Source organism: Trachypithecus francoisi, unplaced genomic scaffold, assembly GCF_009764315.1.
Source record: "Trachypithecus francoisi isolate TF-2019V2 unplaced genomic scaffold, Tfra_2.0 Lachesis_group20, whole genome shotgun sequence".
NCBI lineage: Eukaryota > Metazoa > Chordata > Mammalia > Primates > Cercopithecidae > Trachypithecus > Trachypithecus francoisi.
Window position 1 is genome coordinate 21,751,480 of NW_022681466.1, and position 17,726 is coordinate 21,769,205.

The 17,726-nt window shown below is 55.3% G+C and overlaps 1 protein-coding gene across 6 annotated transcripts in view; it reads left to right on the top strand.

Annotated features, from left to right (window-relative positions):
• The window catches only part of SRCIN1 (SRC kinase signaling inhibitor 1), a 74,737-nt gene that overhangs the window by 13,080 nt on the left and 43,931 nt on the right, over positions 1–17,726 (top strand). For 5 of the 6 annotated variants that reach the window (XM_033183258.1, XM_033183260.1, XM_033183257.1 and 2 more), the window contains exons 2-3: positions 13,281–13,582; positions 17,069–17,167. In XM_033183258.1, coding sequence (XP_033039149.1) covers positions 13,281–13,582; positions 17,069–17,167 — 401 coding nt within the window. The remainder of the gene's footprint in view (positions 1–13,280; positions 13,583–17,068; positions 17,168–17,726) is intronic. The other variant, XM_033183259.1, reaches the window with a different exon arrangement.

The following is a 17,726-nucleotide window of genomic DNA, read 5'->3' on the forward strand; positions in this document are numbered from 1 at the left end:
GTACGTTCTGGCCCTGGAACAGGGCTCTTAGGCCCTGAGCATTTGCTTTTCCTGGCACATGTGCTGTGTGGGCAGGAGGGGCACTAGCGAAGACACTTTAGTAACAGAAGCAGACAGGAGTCACCTGTGCTGCTCAAACCTCATCTGGACCATTAGAGCAGTTCTGAAGGCCACCAGCCAAGAGAGGTGGTGACATAGGGCTTACCCAACAAAGGGCGATACAGATGGCCAGCGGGGCCGCCACACAGGAAAGACCTGAGGGCTCATGACAGAAGGTTCCAGTTCAGGAGCCTCCACTCTGCTCCAAAGGGAGAGTTCATGACCTTCCCCCAGGTTCCCCTGAGGGCCATGGGCACAGACTATGGCTCATTTTAAGGAAGGAGAAACCCCACAAGATGATTGGTGCTTTGGATGTAATGAGTTCTCCATTCCTGGAAGTATCCAAGACCTGACTGGCTGGAGCTCCTGATTTGCAGTTCTGTCTCTGCACAGCCTGTGGCAGGGGCTGGGAGGGCTTCATATCCAGCGCAGGTACAAGAAGGCTCCAAGGAGGTCTGTGGAAAGGTGGGTCCCCCAGAAAGTCTTTCAGGACTGTGGGACCCCCACTTCCAGCCTGGGTTTCTGTGATCTGGGGGTGGCTCTGCTTCCTCCCTCTCCTCCAGCCCTGGGGAATAGACTCCCCCTAAAAGGACTGGGTAGATGGCGCCCAAGATTAGCTGGGAAGGAGGATTGTTTCAGTGTTCTCTTCTTAGGGTGTAGGACGGACAGAGGGGACCTGTGGGACTCTGACTGAATGGCTTAGATGAGTACTCACAGATGACCTGGTGGCAGAATCAGCATCTTCCTCAGGGGCAACAGGGTGTAGGGGAAAGAAGAAGGGCCTGGGCTAAGCACTCCTGCAGTTGAGACCAGCCTCTTCCACTTAACTCTGACCTTGGACAAGTCACTCCTTCCTGAGCCTCAGTTTCTTCACCTGTAAAATAAGGGGTTTGCAACCTCACAAGGTGACTGTGAGAATGAAGAGGATGATGGCTGCACGAGCCCTTTCAGATCATCATGAATATGTGTGGGTGTTCAAGGGTTGTTATAATGGCTGGGCACAGTGGCTCATGCCTGTAATCCCAGCACTTAGGGAGGCCAAGGTGGGCGGATCACCTGAGGTCAGGAGTTTGAGACCAGCCTGGCCAACATAGTGAAACCTTGTCTCTACTAAGAATACAAAAATTAGCTGGGTGTGGTGGCACGGGCCTGTAGTCCCAGCGACTCAGGAAGCTGAGGCAGGAGAATTGCTTGAACCCGGGAGGAGGGGTTTGCAGTGAGCCGAGATTGCACCACTGCACTCCAGCCTGGGCAACAGAGCAGGACTGTCTCAAGAAAAAGAGTGGTTATCATTTCATGGCTGGTCCATATTTCCCACGGGTTCCAGCAAGCGCAATGCTGGGTTTAAACCTCATCACTCAAGATGGATGTGTGGATTGGAGAAGGGAGGATGGGAGTCTTTGTGTCTTTCGCAGAAGGGGAGACAGTTTATTTTTCCCCTGCCTTGAAGCCTGTGCTCCACCTTCCCAGATGCTGCTCTGATGGGAGGGCTCAGGTTAGACAACAAAGAGAACTTCCACAAGATGCCCCTGGTATCTGACCAGGCCCTGGCTTCCAAAGACTGCCTAGACCCAGAGTCCAAGCAGGAGACTTGCCAAGTCTCCTACCTTCTCCAAACTGTGAACCGGGCTGCCTCCGCCCCATCCTCCAGAGTCTCTCGGGATACTAACGGGGTGTCCCTAGGGAGAGAGAATCATGGACTGCAGATTCGGCTGTTTGTTCTTAGCTAGCTTGCAGGGTGGCAGATAAATTAACCCATGAGGTGAGAGCTAAGCCTTGGGTCCCAGCAGTTCTGTCCTTCCCCATCAGCAGAGCTGGAAGCTGGGCAAAGGCCCTCCAGCCCCCCTCGCCCTGGTGGAGACGCTGAGCACCTATAGAGGTGGGATGAGGGCTGGAGGCACCCAGATCCCAGAGGAGGGTCTCACTCATGAACATCACCCTGTTGGCTAAGCATTGGTCAGAGTGGGGTGGCCTTAAGGTTACTGGGCCGACTCCTCTATTTTAAGACATTGTGTAAACACTTCAGCAAGGGAGCCCCGAACCTAGCAAAGAGGAAAAGGAGCTGGAGATGTTGCCTCCATGAGGGACTCAGGATGGGCAAGTCCCCACTGTCTTTCACCCCAAGCTGGAGCTGCATCTACCTGGCACTTTAGCGGGCCCCAGATGCCCTGCATGAGCTGCATGGACTGGCATGGCACCCTCCCTGTCTATGTGGCATCTAAGGTGGCAGAGTGGGGCACCCTGGTGGGCCCAGGTATGTAGACCCCTGCATGTAGACTGTCATGAATATGTGTGGGTGTTCAGGAGTGGTTATCATGGCTGGGCACGGTGGCTCATGCCTGTAAGCCCAGCACTTTGGGAGGCCAAGGCAGGTGGATCACCTGAGGTCAGGTGGAGGGTGCAGGTGAGGTAGGCTGTGGCCGGACCCATGTCAGTGAGCAAGTACTGGGCAGGCAGGCGAGGTGCACAGGTTTAACGTAGAAGCGTGAGTGAGCAGATGTGTGTGCCTGGGCGATGTGTATGACTGAGGGTGTGCTGGGAACCTGGAGGAACCCTGCTGGTTCTAGCGGCTGAGGGAGCTGTCTGAGTGCTAGGGTCATGGGGCTGGGACAAGGCCTCCTAGGGAGAGCCTCTCCCCATGAAAGGTGGTATCTCTGAGGAGTATATCAAGAGCATCTGGGCAAGGCTGGGTCTCCTGCCCAACACTGATGAGCCTGTTGATGAGTACTTGGTGTTGAAAATGCTTCTCTATGGGGAGGCGGGGTGGTGGGTGGGGCTGCTACCACTCACTTCCAACAGACTGGAGTCTCTTCCCCTGGAAACAAGATGCTTCCCCTGGGCATGCTTTCAGCCAGAGGTAGCTGCAGGGTGGGGGAAAGATCCCTTTCACACACAGAGAGGCATAGCACTCAGGCTGGAGTGCCCCTTGGGGAGAAGGCGCTCTGGCAGCCTCCTCAGAATGATGGCAGAGCTGAGGACAGGCACCGGCCTCCCTCCCTTTCCACCCTCCAGTGTTCCCTCCTCCCCTCCCGCTTGGCCTGTGTTCCCCTTGGCTGTTTCTCCAAGGAGATGTGGAGCTGACGGGACACCTTCCCTGGGAGCGTGAGCAGAAGAGTTGCCACACAGGAGTTAGCTGGTTAACATAGCGCTGCGTGGGCACATGCCAGGGCTGTTCCCAGCCTTTCCAGCTCCAGCTTCAGACTGGGGGTGACATGCTGCCCTCCATATCTCTGTCCCCTCCCTTCCCAGGGAAGCCAATTAGTCAGATCTTCATTAGAAGCCAAAAATCACAGCCCCACAGTCCTGGGTCTGATAGAATTCTGACAGTTGGTGGAAGGAAATCGGGCTCCGGGGTAGATCAGAAGGAACTGACTGTGCTCACCTGGGGTCTGCAGTCTGCATGCCTGTTGCCTGTTATTAGCTTCTGTTTCTTCTCCTTCTTCTTCTTCTTCTTTTTTTTTTTTTTTTTTTTAAAAAAAAGCAAATGAGAGGACTGAGGCTTGAGCGTCCCCTGACCTACTCAAGGGCACATAACTAGTCAGTGGATGCAGTGGTTTTCGGTAATGTCACAGCTTTGCCTGCTGTGTGTGAGAGAGGAGGGACGGGGGGAAGAAGGGGGATTGTATCTCTGGAATTCTGGGCAAGGGGCTGACTTGCACATTTTGCAAGGATGGGGAGTCCTGTCTGAATGTGCAGTTGGGATGCCCTGCAGGGACCCTGATTTCTGTGTGGAGAGCATCCCCCTGGGCTGGGGACATCACTGGGCCGTGGGCCCCAGCTTATCTCCCTGTTGGCCAGCCTGCTGCGGTGTTTCTGTTTTGCTGCTGATCCTTCCTAAGGAGGTTGTTAGTCTATGTCCTCCTGGGGCCCGTGGCTTAGAGAGGGGCTCCCCAGGCAGCTGCTTTCTGGAAAGTGGCATCGTGGAATGGAAAAATCCTTGTCCCTGAGGGCCAGGACCCCTGGGTTCCACTTTGGGCTCTGCCTTCAGCTCCTACAGATTGGGTCAGGCTTATTCTCTGAGCCTTGGTTTCCTGCCTGGGAAAGGCATCTGGCTGGAGAGAGAGCACTGTGGTTTCCCCATCGCAGTGACGGGTAAGGAGGGGGCCACCGCTTCCTGTGAGATGAGAGCTGAGGGGAGGCCCCACTTCACCACCAGGGTCTGAGAGCTGCTGTGCTGTGTGGCCTGGGGCCCTGGGGAAGGGACAGCTACAAGCAGAAGGAAGCAAGGACTCCACAGTCACACAGAGCCAGTGCGGTTGGTGGAGGTGGCACCGAGGCCAAGCCTGGGATCTTTGAGTGTCCCCAGAACCCCACCCCACTCCTGATGTGGTTAGTGGGCCTCCTCACCCCACCCAATTCTGCCCTTCTGGGTGGAATGGCCCCTCTGCCATCAGGAGGCCCCAGTCTGAGAGGGGAGGTGAGGGTCCTGCCCTGGGAGTGCCCCGTTCTGTGCAAGTGGACGCCGTCAGCCTGGGATGGAAGAGCTGGGCCGGGGAAGGATCCGATGCCCACCCCCCCACTCCCCGGGTGCCCACCCACAGGGAGCTTGACTCCCTCAAATCTGCTCTTCCCATGGAAAGCCCCAGCAGCTCTGCCAGTAGCAGCCAGGGCCCAGGCCACCAGCCTCACCGCTCTTCCTAGGCAGGTGTCAGCGCCTTCCCCCAGCCTGGAAGAGGTCCTTTCATTAGATTCCGACTCATTTACCAACTAAGTGACCTTCAGTAGGTTTCAAATCTGCACAAATTGGTTTGTGTTTTTCTGCCTGCACAAAGCTGTGACTGGCAGTACCCCGCACCCTCCCCAGCCTCCCTTTGTAGCCCCATGTCCTGTGGGCTTGTGAGCTGGTGTCTTGACCCTGAGAGCTTCCTGCCCTCCCTTCCCACCAGGGCTATACTCCAGCTCCTACCCCTGCCCAGACAGTGGGTCAGGGGCACACATGTGACAGCCTCTCAGGTCCCCAAGGTCCTCCAGGGCTCCATCATCCCTCATCCCACCTGGATGCCCAGCTTCTGTGGAGCTTGGGAAGTGGGTGGCGGGATTCCCTGGGCAGGGGGATGGAAGAACCACAGGGTCATAGGCCACAGTCCTAGTCCCCCTTCTTACCCCCACCCCTGGGGAAGGGAGTCCATATGGTGACTCAGGTTAGGTCACTCAACCTCCCTGAGCCTCAGTTTCCCTTGCTGTATGGTGAGAAAAGTCAGCCTGCTCCAGACCCTTCTCCATGGTGGCTTTATAGATCAGGGCTGGGAGGTGAAGGGGGGGCAACAGGTGTGTCACCTGCCAAGAACCACCTGACACCTCTTGCCTTGTCCATCTCCCCCCGCCCCCGTCCACTACAGTGCCCAGGGAGTGAGCAGGGCCCACGCTGGGAGGATGGCCTCGATCCCCCCGGCATCGACCTTTTTCTGTGTCCTACTTGTCACCCTTGGTGGGGAAGGGAGCTGGTGTTCCTTGGAGACAACTTGCCTGGCCTTGCCCCGTGTCCCTAGTGCCCTGCCCCAGTCACCAGGAGTCTTTATTTTCTAGCCATCTCCTCCACGCCTTCAAGTCAGCTCCTTCTCCCAGGCCCTGTCTCAGGCCTTCTGTCCAGTGGGCTCCCTTCCGGCTTCCTCTCTGTCTTCCCTCCTAGTCCAGGCAGACTCTTCCTGAAGTGGAGCCTGACATTCAGGGGGTGGTGCTGGGCTGGCACGGAGTGGAGATCACTGTAGGGAGGTGCAGAGTTTCTGGCCGCCCCCCCTCCCCCGTGCCAGGAGCTAGGCAGGAGCCCCCTGTCTCCAATCCTCAGTCCAGCTGCCTCCTTCCCCCCATCGTCCTTCCCCCATCACACGCCTCTATCTCCGAGGCTCTAGTTGGAGTGACAGGGAGACTCAACAGGGCGCTGGGTATTAGCAATTTGGGGGGATATTACACAGGAATGTTTACAGAAAGGCAATTGCCCGGAAAATGACTTTGGTTGCTGTGGTATGGGGCGGAAAAGATGGTTTTAGAAAACAGACACAGATGGGCTTCTGCTCCAAGGACCCACAGCCAGCCAGCCAGCCAGCAGAGGCTGAGGGGTATGGGCACATGAGGAAGGCAGAGCCAGGGAAATCCAGGGACGGGGAGGCCGATTCCTTCACTAGCAGGGGAAGCAAAGGATCCCCTCCCCTGATCCAGGTTCCCAGAGCCTCTGTCAAGCTTGAGACATCTAGTCCTGGTTGACCTTTGTCCTCTGGCCTCCAACCTCCAGGCACACAGTGTGCTTCCCGACTGCAGCAGGCACCAGCAGGATGGAGTTGTCAGGCACAATCGAAGGTGGCAGTGCCTCGGGGCTCCTCCTGGGTGACTTGGGCTCCTGTAGCATTGGCTGCAGAGGAGGGACTGGGGGAGCCTCATGCTGCCTCATGTGTTTGTGTGTGTGCATGGGTGTGGCCTAGGGCGGGTCCTCCACCCTTCCAGCTGTCTTCATGCTCCCCTCCTGCTGCCCTGCATAGCCCCATGTCCTGTGGGCTTGTGAGCTGGTGTCTTCACCCTGAGCACTTCCTGCCCTCCCTTCCCACCAGGACTATACCCCAGCTCCTACTCCTGCCCAGACAGTAGGTCAGGGGCACACATGTGACAGCCTTTCAGGTCCCCAAGGGAGGGGTTTTGTCCAGCCTCCTGATCTCCACAGAGCGGGTTACAGGGACCTGATTTCCAGATCTTGAACTTGGGCCTGGGGAGGACTCATGTCAGGGGCCCCAGAAAGTCCTCTTCTCCCTTTCCTGAGCTGGTGGCTTCGTTCTTCCTCTACTTTGTCCCTTTGCCTCTCTCCTTCCTTCTCCCTCCTTCTCCTCTCCTCTCCCCATTCTCCTCCTCTGCAGATGACATCATGCGTGCATGTTGCCCAGGGGCAGCCAGAGGACAGAGTAGAGGGTTACATCTGGGGTAAAGATGCCAGTTGGGGACTGGCTTGGTGGCTTATGAGATGGTGTCACTAAGATGTTGGCATCTTAATTCTCATAATGAGTTACAGTGATCTCATGTAAAAGAATGTGGTGGAGGATAAAAATAAATGAGGCTCATAAATAAACGTGGAATTTGGAATTGTTCAAACAAATGACAACGTCACTCTTCCCAAGCACCTGTGCCGTCCTCCCAGCCGGCCACTGGGGGGCGCCCGCCACTTCCCGGCCACCCCAGCCTCAGGCCACTTTTACCTTCCACGTTTCCCAGGCGGGGCAGGCTGAGCCCAGGGTGGCAGAACCTGCCTTCCTCACCCTGCCCTTCCCCTCATTCGGATTCTGGATTTTGCCGGTTCTCGGTATCTTCCCTGTGGCTTGAATCTCGGACTCAAAAAATTTAGTCAGCCTTGCACACTGAGGTTCCTTGGAGAAAAGAGAAGCCCTGAGCCCCTCCTTTATGTCTCTGGCTTCCCCAACCCCATCCCTGGGTTGCGGGGAACCTTCAGCCCAACGCCCCTCCCCCAGGGCACCCTAGCCTTGCTTCCCTTCCCCCAGAGTTCCCTGTCTCCGTCTCTCTATATCGCAATGCCGCATCCTTCTCCCAGGAGAACCCAGCCCTGCTTAAGACCCCTGCCCGGGTCTCTCACGCCCTTCCTGCCTGGAACAGGATGCATTGATCTGTGCAGGGCTGGCCGGTGCCTGGATCTGCTTGCTAGGTTGGAATCGATCCCTGTGTCTTTTCCCTGGGCTGCTCAGGTTCAAGGAAAATCAGGGCCACTCCCAGGACTTGCTGGTGGCTGGAACAGGCGAAGGGGTAGCAGAGAGGTCAGGCTGCTACGGCCCAACAAGCCTATTGCTGCTCAGGAATGTCTTTCATTGAAAACAACCTACTTTCACCCAGCGCGGTGGCTCACGCCTGTAATCCCTGAACTTTGGGAGGTGGAGGCGGGTGGATCACCTGAGGTCAAGCGTCGGAGACCAGCCTGGCCAACATGGTGAAACCCCATCTCTACTAAAAATACAAAAATTAGCTGGGCATGGTGGTGGGCGCCTGTAATCCGAGCTACTCGGAAGGCTGAGGCAGGAGAATGGCTTGAACCCAGAGGCGGAGGTTGCAGTGAGCCAAGATCACACCATTGCACTCCAGCCTGGGCCATAGAATGAAACTCCGTCTCAAAAAAAAAAAAAAAAAAAAAAAAGAGAGAGAAAAAGAAAAAAAGAAAAGAAAACAACCTACTTTCTCCACCATTGTCTTGCCAGCCTCTCACTCTGTGCCCAAAGGCAGAGTTTAGACATTAACATCCCCATTTTACAAATTAGATTCTTAGGCTCTGAAAGGGAAGAGATTTGTAGACTGAATAAATACCTAAATTAATGAGGCTGGGTGTGTTGGCTCATGCCTGTAATCCCAGCACTTTGGGAGGCTGAGGTGGGTGGATGGCTTGAGTTCAGGAGGTGGAGACCAGCCTGAGCAACATGGCAAAACCCCATCTCTACAAAACAAAACAGACCCCCAAAATAAGTTGGGCATGGTGGCACGTGCCTGTAGTCCCAGCTACTCAAGAGACTGAGACTGGAGGATAGCTTGAACCCAGGAGGTCGAGGCTGCACTGAGCCATAATCACGCCACTGCACTCCAGCCTGGGCAACAGAGTGAGACCCTGTCTCAAAAATAAATAAATGGATAACCTGGGATCTCAGAAAAGTTGCTAAAACACCCAGGGTGTCTCTGGCCTGGGTTTTTCTCTCCCAGCATTCTGATTTCAAGTGCCTGGCCTGCTGAAAGAGTTAAAATCATTCCTGAGTCTTCAGAGCCCCCCAGAAGGCTGGTCACTGACTTCCCTCTCCTAAGGACAGGATGTTCCCCCACCCTCAACCAGAAGCCCAGGTTCATCCTCCCAGCTCAGCTGGGGCCCTGGAGAAAGAAGTTAAATCTATACAAAGTAGGAAGCCAGGACAGCTAGGCTACCCAGGCACTCCCTTCTCCCTGAGCCTCAGCTTACTTTTTTTGTTATATAAAAGCCAAGGATCTCAAAGGTTCTTAAACAGATTCTAAAGCTTTTCACATCAAAGCTCCTCCTTGCCACCGCCCCTCAGAGAGAGCAGATCATCTCTTCTACCCCCTCCCCTCTCTCTGCCACCCCTTAGTATCTAGCTCCTGCCTGCCTCACCCCATTGGCCCCAATGCCAGAGCACCTGAGGGCTGAGCGGCGGCCTGGAGGAGGCAGTGAGGGGTAGTCCCTGCTCCCCTGTCTGTGCAGGCTGCTCAGCAGCCCCTCCCCACTGCCGACTGTGAGATTTGTGGGACTGGAGTCATAAAGTGCAGCTGTGAGCTCCATGCCCTACCCTCTGCCTGCTCCAGCAGCTGGGAGCTGGGACCCCTCCCTGCCATAATCTGCCTGGGAAAACTGGGTGACCTGGGGACCCTCCCACTCCACAGTCACCACCCATCTCAGACTGGTACACTGTTTGCTCCACCTCAGACACACTGAGATCCCCCAGGAGGTAGGGAAGGAGGTGCTGGCATAAAGAGGGGGTAAGAGAGGGGATGAGGAGCTCTTTTGGCTCCAGGAAGGAAGCACTGGGAGATGATAATTGGAGACCTGTCCCAATGTTGTCCTAAGCCCTAGGAGGGCAGAGGAGCCTGGCTCTCTGGCATAAGGGGGAGGGGTCCTTCGGGCTCAGGCAGGACTAGGCCTGAACTGTGGAGCTGGATTCCAGCAGCAATGCTATGGCAGAATCCACAAGGCCTGGGCAAAGGGAAGGCTCTTGGCCTCAGAGGGTCCCCTCCTTCTCACTTGCACCCAATGGACTGCAGACCTCTGGCTGGTGTTGAGGGTGAGTGGAGGAGGAGGAAGGTCAGGGGTTACTGGAGGCAACCCTCTGACTTTGGTTGGAGCTATTTCTCCAGTGCCCAGGGAACCCCCAGCCTTCTCCTGGAAGCATTATTCAGGCCACTCTCCTTTAGCCACACTTCTGGCCACTGTGGGTTGCCACAAGTACTTCAAGGGCAGGGACTGGGCCCTCGGGAAGATGGCCCCAGTGTCCCCAGTCTCACTTAGTCAGGGGTTGTTTCACAAATGGCCATCATATCAGGAAACCTTTTGTACTGTACTAATGCAATATATATTTTTGTGGCCGGGCGCGGTGGCTCAAGCCTGTAATCCCAGCACTTTGGGAGGCCGAGACGGGCGGATCACGAGGTCAGGAGATCGAGACCATCCTGGCTAACACGGTGAAACCCCATCTCTACTAAAAAAAATACAAAAAACTAGCTGGGCATGGTGGTGGGCGCCTGTAGTCCCAGCTACTTGGGAGGCTGAGGCAGGAGAATGGCGTAAACCCGGGAGACAGAGCTTGCAGTGAGCTGAGATCCGGCCACTGCACTCCAGCCTGGACGACAGAGCAAGACTCCATCTCAAAATATATATATATATATATTATATATATATATGTATATATTTTTTGTTAGCTCACTTTGAACTTCAAATTTACTTAAAAGGAAACTTTATTTCACTACTATCCCAAGGAACTATATCCATGAAATCACTGGTTTGACCTTACAGTTGGGGCTTTTTCTAATCCTTATGAAAAATAAAGGTATTAAAAAAAAAAAAAAGACCTCGGTGTGGTGGCTCACACTTTTTTTTTTTTTTTTTGAGGCAGAGTCTCACACTGTCTCCCAGGCTGGAGTGCAGTGGCAAGACCTCGACTCACTGCAACCTCTGCCTCCCAGGTTCAAGCAATTCTCCTGCCTCGGCCTTCCAAGTGGCTGAGATTACAGGCGCCTGCTATCACGCCCAGCTAATTTTTTGTATTTTTAGTAGAGATGGGGTTTCACTATGTTGGTCAGGCTGTCTCGAACTCCTGACCTCGTGATTCACCTGCCTTGGCCTCCCAAAGTGCGGGAATTACAGGCATGAGTCACCATGCCCGCCCGGTCCATGGCTCACACTTTTAATCTCAGCACTTTGGGAGGCCAAGGTGGGAGAATCACTTGAGCCCAGGAGATTGAGACCAGCCTGGGCAACATAGCAAGACCCCATCTCTAAAAAAAGGAAAAAATTCACTGGGCGTGGTGGCATGCACCTATAGTTCCAGCTGCTTGGGAGACTGAAGTGGGAGGATCTCTTGAGCCCAGGAGCTTGAAGCTGCAGTGAGCTATGATCACACCATTGCACTTTAAGCTGAGTGCCAGAGTGAGACCCTGTCCCCCCAAAAAAAGAAAAAGGAAGGAAGGAAGAGAAGACATAAAATAATGTTCTTCCCAAAATCATCTCTCATGTACTTGGACCTTAGTTTGGGGAGCACAACAGAGGATGGTGACCATGGTGAGAGGGACCACCCCAGATCCAGGGCCATCATGGGGATAGCAGCAGGTCAGTGAGGAAGTCCACACATGCCATGTGGTGCTGTCAGTGTTCACTCAAGAAACAGTCATTGTGGAGAGTGTGGTGGCACATACGTAATAAATACTGAGATCAAATCAGACCTCTACCATTCAGTGTTGCTTTAGGCTTGTCAGTGGACTTCTCTGAGTTTCGGTAGCCATTTCTCAAATGGGGACCATTATAACATCCCCCTGATGGGGTGTAGGGAGGGACGCAGCCATGAGGCAGGTGGTCAGCCCCTAGTGAGCTGCAGCTCTCATGCCCATGGGAGCCCTTCTTCCCTTGGTTCGGTGCAAGGTGCTGGGTTCTCGCAGACTCTGTGCCCCTGATGGACACACCCCAACACACCCAGGGAGGGGTATGTGTGTGTGTGTGTTGGGGGCAGGTGGCTTTTCTTGAAATCTGGCTGAATCTCCTCTTTCCTCTGTGGCTGGGCAAGGGGTGGCAGACCTGGCAGCTGTCCACAGACCTCCTGACAGTGGATGCTTGGCAGGAGGAAACTTGTGACAAACCTGGCTGGTTTCCAGCATTTCCAGCCGGGTCCCCTATTGCCTTGGTCTGCCCTTGGAGGGGCCCTGTGCGTCAGGCCACACAACAGGCAGGAGTGCATGTGTCTGCTGCAGCGCCTGATGCCCCAGTCCTAGGCCACACTTGGAGTGCTGCTTTGGGGCTGGTGGATTGTGGGGCTGGTGGATTGTGGGACTGGGGTGTGCATGAGAGGCTGTGCTTGTCTTCCTATGGACTGACTTCTGAGGGGCACAAATCTATGTTTTATGCCCAGGAATATGGCTGAAGTAGGCCCCCAGCAACTTCTTCCACCCCCAAGGGCATGGGTGACCGCTGGAACCCCTGGCCACTGGTCGTTGAGGCTGGAGAGTGTGGGCCAGCAGGGTGACCTCAGGGCTGGTGGGCATTTGGGAAGGGGATTCAGAGTTCCGCGTGGGACCTCAACCCCCGGCCTTCTCTTTCTTTCGCTTCTGTGCTGTCCTTTGTCCCCTGTATGTCTCTTATGGGTCTTAAGCTTGTGTCTGTGTCGGGAGGAGAGACTGAAGAAGGGAGGGGAGAGGTGGGGGGAAAGTCCCTGGGAAGGACTTCAGCTGTTCTGTCTGCTTCCTTTCTCCTTTAAGTTTGTTCCGAATCCATCTCTCACTGTCCTCTCTGTGCCCAGCCTCTCCTGTCTGTCTATCTGTCTGTCTCTGGGGAGGGAAGGGAAAAGGGGTCCCACTGCCCCAGACCCTGGGCTTCCATCTCCATGGGAAACCTCAGAGCGATTTTTGCCCACATTCTCCCCATGTGTTCCCGCCCTGACCCTTTTCCCAGCCGGCCCCCAGTCTTGAGAATAAGTATGTCCTGGACATATGCTAGTCTGAGGGAGGAGGCAGGGCTCCCCCTACCCAACCTCAAAGGAAGACTACGAGCTCCTTTTCACGTCTTTTAGGGAGCATCTAAAAAGCACCCCTCCTTCCTTCACCTGCTGGCACCAGCTTTAGGAGGGGAGGGGGGTTGTGTGGCTGGAGAGGGTCTCAGGTTACCTTCTACCACTTTCATCCAAACTCCCTCCCCTTGGCCTCAAAGGGCGGTACTCCCCCCGCGGTCATTATCGCTCCAAACCCACGGAGGAACAAGAAGTATCCAGCCCTTGTTCCTCACCCCTCCCTGGGGGCCGTAGGCTCACTTTCCACGCCATCCACCCACCTCCCCCTTCAGTCCCTAGTGGGGTGCGGGGCAGCCCCTGCCTCGCGCCAGACGCCTCTCCACTCTCCTTAGTCCCAGGCCCCGCCCCTCCCCTCAGGGACCCCCGGTGGGGGATGGGCAGCCCCAGGCCGGGCGCGCCGTGACCCCGCCATGCTCCTCTCACCTCTCGCAGATCCGGAGCGGAGCAGCCCCCCCATGCTGTCTGCGGACGATGCCGAGTACCCGCGGGAGTACCGGACCCTGGGGGGCGGGGGCGGCGGGGGCAGCGGGGGCCGGCGCTTCTCCAACGTGGGGCTGGTGCACACGTCCGAGCGGCGGCACACGGTGATCGCGGCCCAGAGTCTGGAGGCGCTCAGCGGGCTCCAGAAGGCGGACGCCGACCGCAAGCGTGATGCTTTCATGGACCACCTGAAGAGCAAATACCCGCAGCACGCCCTGGCCCTGCGAGGCCAGCAGGACAGGATGCGAGAGCAGGTGAGTGGGCTCCTGGCTGCGGCTGCGTCCGAGGCCAGCGGGCAGGGGAGGGGGCTGACCCCGTGCTCCGTGCCCCCAGGCTCATTCCAACTCCGGGAGGCATCTGGAGCAGATAGAGAAGGGGAGGAGCTGGGGAGCTGTCCCTCGGGGCAGTGGCTCTGGCTGGCCTTTTCTGGAGGCTGGGGAGGAAAGGGGTGGGGGCTTGACCTCCAGACCTCTGCCTGCAGTCCGGAAAATTGAGAGCATGTGATGGGGCAGAGAGAGCCCAGCCTCTTTGACTCAGGCTGTTCGGGCAGAACTCTTCTGGGAGGAAAGGAGAGGAGGATAGCCTTGGGGACTTGTTCTGTGCCCGAGAGAGTCCATCCTGTGGTGCAGATGAGATGCTGGCCAGGGTCGTTGGCAGCTCTGTGATATGGACTCTAAGAGAGGGTCGGGCCTTGAGAGCCTCAGTGGGCTGGGTCCGATGTGTCTCCAGTCCCTGCAGCCTGCAAGAATGGAGCCCAGAAATGGAGCCTTTGACCTCTTTCCTCCCTGTTCCACCCCGTGGCTTGCTGGGTGACTTGGAGCTGGAGGCCTCCTCTCTCTGTGCCTGGGTATCTCTCCTGCCATCAGTAGGGCTTAGAGAGGAGACACAGCACCTCTCTCTGGACCAGGACCTGTCTCCTTCTATAGTGGATGGGATGGTTCCTTTTTAAACCTCCCCCAGAACCTCGGGGTCCTGAATGCATCTCTCCACCCAAGTATGAGCTTCTTGTCTGTAAGAACATGCTTTCTGGGTCTAGCAGCCTGTGTACAGTTCTGCATTGGTGAGGCGCCTGCATGGTTGATGCATATTGGCTTCTGAGACTCAGCCATTGTCCCCCTGGGTGAAGGGACTGAGGGGAGGGATGCACATCCCATCAGCAGCCTTTCAGTCAAACCTGGGGTTGCGTCAGTCCCTGTCTCCCTTTTCCGGGTTCTACTGGATGTAGTTGAGGATAGGGAGGAGTGTCTCCACTCCCATCCTCACTGCAGGGAACAAGACACATTGGCACATTTCTGGTACCTTATCTGCCCCCTAGTGCCACCTCCAGTTCTGTCTGGTTTTTGCCTTTTCCCAGCTCCAAAGTCCTTCTGGGAGCAGGATGCAGATCAGGATTAGAGAGAGTTGAAGATTAAGATGTGGCCCTCACCCTCAGGGAGCCCCTCTCATTGGGTTCCTGCTGTGTGCACTGGCTTGAGGAGAAGGGCAGGGGCATTTGTCATCTAGCTGGGGAGGGGAACAGTCAGTTGGGAGGCGGTTTAGAGGAGGGAAGATCATAGGCAGGCCTGATCAGGGAAAGCTTCCTGCACTAAACTGGGCTTAGAAAGATGAAAAGCATTTGCATAGGCCTAGAGGAAGAGAATGTTGTTTTAGGAGTGGTGGGGGGTGTGTGTGGCATGGGCATAGGCCTGAGTTGGTTTGGGAACTGGCCCAGAGGTCCAACTGGCTGGCAAGAAGGCTCAGGTGGGAAGTAGTGGGATGTGTGGGGGCTGAAAAAGTGGGGCAGATGGTGGTGGCTAGGATGGCTGTGGTTGCTTTTGGATGGTGAATAGGAGGGGAGAAGCGGGGCTGGAGGCAGGGGAAGGAGAAAAGGAAGAGTGTATCAGGGATGATGAAGGGGAAAGGATGGACAGATGGGGGTTGGAAGAAGACCAAGTGTAGGTCTACGGCTAAGCTGCCTGGGCCTAGAAGGCAATGACAGAAACACCTGGGCGACAGGGTATATGCCTTGGAGAGAAATAGGAGGGTTGGAGGGAAATGTTTGGGGGTGGGGGAGAGGAATATATGGAGATGGGTTTGAGGAGTGGGTAGGGCATTCTTGGGGATGCTCTTAAGGCACCAAATGCACTACTCAGGACTCCAGAGAGGCCGCAGCTTCAGGAGAGTTGAGCACGGTCACAGCAGATATAAAGTGGACCTGGGATGCTGAGTGGCCATCAGGGAGGAATGGGGGCTAAGAAAAGAGAAAGCCCATGATGTTTGGGGAAAGGGGACCAGGAATGTTCTACATCCACGAGGAAGTCCCAGGGGAAAAAAGGCGCTTGGATAAGGGGCCAGCAGGAGGGTGACCAGCCCTTCAGACGTCCAAAAGGATGGGGAGAAACAGACATTGCGACTGACAGGGATCCGTGGGCGCAGAGGGTATTGAGAGCTTGTGTCTTGTGATGTGGTAAAGTAATGGTCAATTTCAGGGGTTAGGAAGACTGGAGTTGGTGAAGGATCAGGAGCCCTAGCCACAGACTTACTTTGGGGAGATTGGGCCAGGAAAAGGATGAAAACAGCTGGGTGGAGCTTCCAGGGGCAGCAGGCCTGGGAAAGAAGGCATGTCTAAGGGCCTTAACATGTTCTAGCATGTTCACCAGCACAGAGTGTGGAGCTCAGTAAATACTTAGGAAATGAATCAAAGCCCAGCCACCCTCAAATTCATTCCTTTCTTCTTTCACTCGTTCGTTTCCCCACTTAGAGTGTAAGTGGGCAGGATCTATGGCCCATTCACTTGCAATGGAATGCTTGGTGCCTAAGCATGCTGCCAGCTCAGGCAGTGTTTGTGGAATGAATGAGAGAATGAGGGAGGAATGAATCAGAGGATGCCAAGGGGAAAGAAGGCCATGGGAAACAGGTCCTAGAGGAATCTGGAAGGATGGTCTTAGGTGTGGGGTGGTCTTGGGGAACGAAGCGGGAAGAGTCACTTCCACTAAGATACAGAAAAGAAAGATATGCTGTGGGATAGAAACAGGTCGGGGCAGGCTTCTCCTGCCCAGCGGTTCCTATTTCTGTGAGGTAGATGTGACACCTTCAGTGAGGAGGGGACGAGAGGTGGGGAAGGGGAGATGGTAAGGAGCAGCTTCCTTGCCAGTGTGCAGAGGGGCATCCAAGAGTTGGACACAGGGCCAGGCACAGTGACTCATGCCTGTAATTCCAGCACTTTGGGAGGCTGAAGCAGGTGGATTGCTTAAGCCCAGGAGTTTGAGACCAGCCTAAGCAACATGGCTATCTCTTTAAAATATATATATTTTTTAATTAGCTGGGCATGGTGTTTCGTCCCTATAGTCCTTGCTACTCAGGAGGCTGAGGTGGGAGGATCACTTGAGCCCAGGAGGTTAAGCCTGCAGTGAGCCGTGATTGTGCCACTGCACTCCAGCCTGGGAGGCAGAGTGAGAACCTGTCTCAAAAAAAATAAAGTGGAGATGAGGATTTCAGGAATGTCTGATAGGGAAGGCCCTGCCCTGGGCTCAGGGAACCCCCGGGTCTAACAGAAAAGGCAGACATCCAGAAACAGAGCAGGGCTCTAGTTAGAGAGATACCCAACCTAAGGAAGGGACTTGCCAGCGTCGCTAGACCCCTCTGCAGTATGAGATCTGTGCCAAGGCTTGCCCCAGGAATGCCCTTCCCTCCCAGTCACAGTACCCCAGCGGCTCCTGCCCGCTTCCCCTAATGGGGTGTCCCCCGCTTCGCACACACAGGTTGGCGGCTGGACAGTGGACCCCGTGTGCCTCCTCAGCTCCCTCTGCTCCCACCTCCATGGCGACTCCGCCCCCTCCGGGGCTGGCCAGCCGGCCCAGGTGAGTCACCCACCTCCACCCCACCCCCCAAGCCCATGGTGGAGTTTGGCTTTGGGGAGGATTTTTTTTTGGAGGGGGGGTGTTCAGGATTTTTATTTAGCAACATTTTCTCTTTGGTGTAGAAGCCCCTACTTTCAGGAGACTTCTATGCCTCGTACTCACATCTGTCCGATGTCTAATTCCCTGTCACTACCTCCCCAAGCCTGGTTGACTTTGGAGAAGGAATTTTTTGAGGGAAGATACTCAGGATTTTTAAAAAAGTTTTTGTATCCCTTTCTCCTTTAAACGAAGTCCCCTGACCTTGCTCTGTGGGTTTTATGCCCTCCTCCCACTGAGGACCATCTTATTCCCCTCTCTACACCCTCCCCTTCCGTTTCTGAGCAGATCCAGCCTTCTCCAGATGTCCCACCGTCAGGAAGTTCTGCATGAAGTCTCTCTCACCCTTCTTGCTAAGTTCATGGCTTAGTCTCTAATTTTTAAGAAGACTTGGGTATCAAGTCATCTGTTCTGAACTTATTCCCCTCTTCCTCATCAGGCTTCAATGTCCGTTATGGGAAGA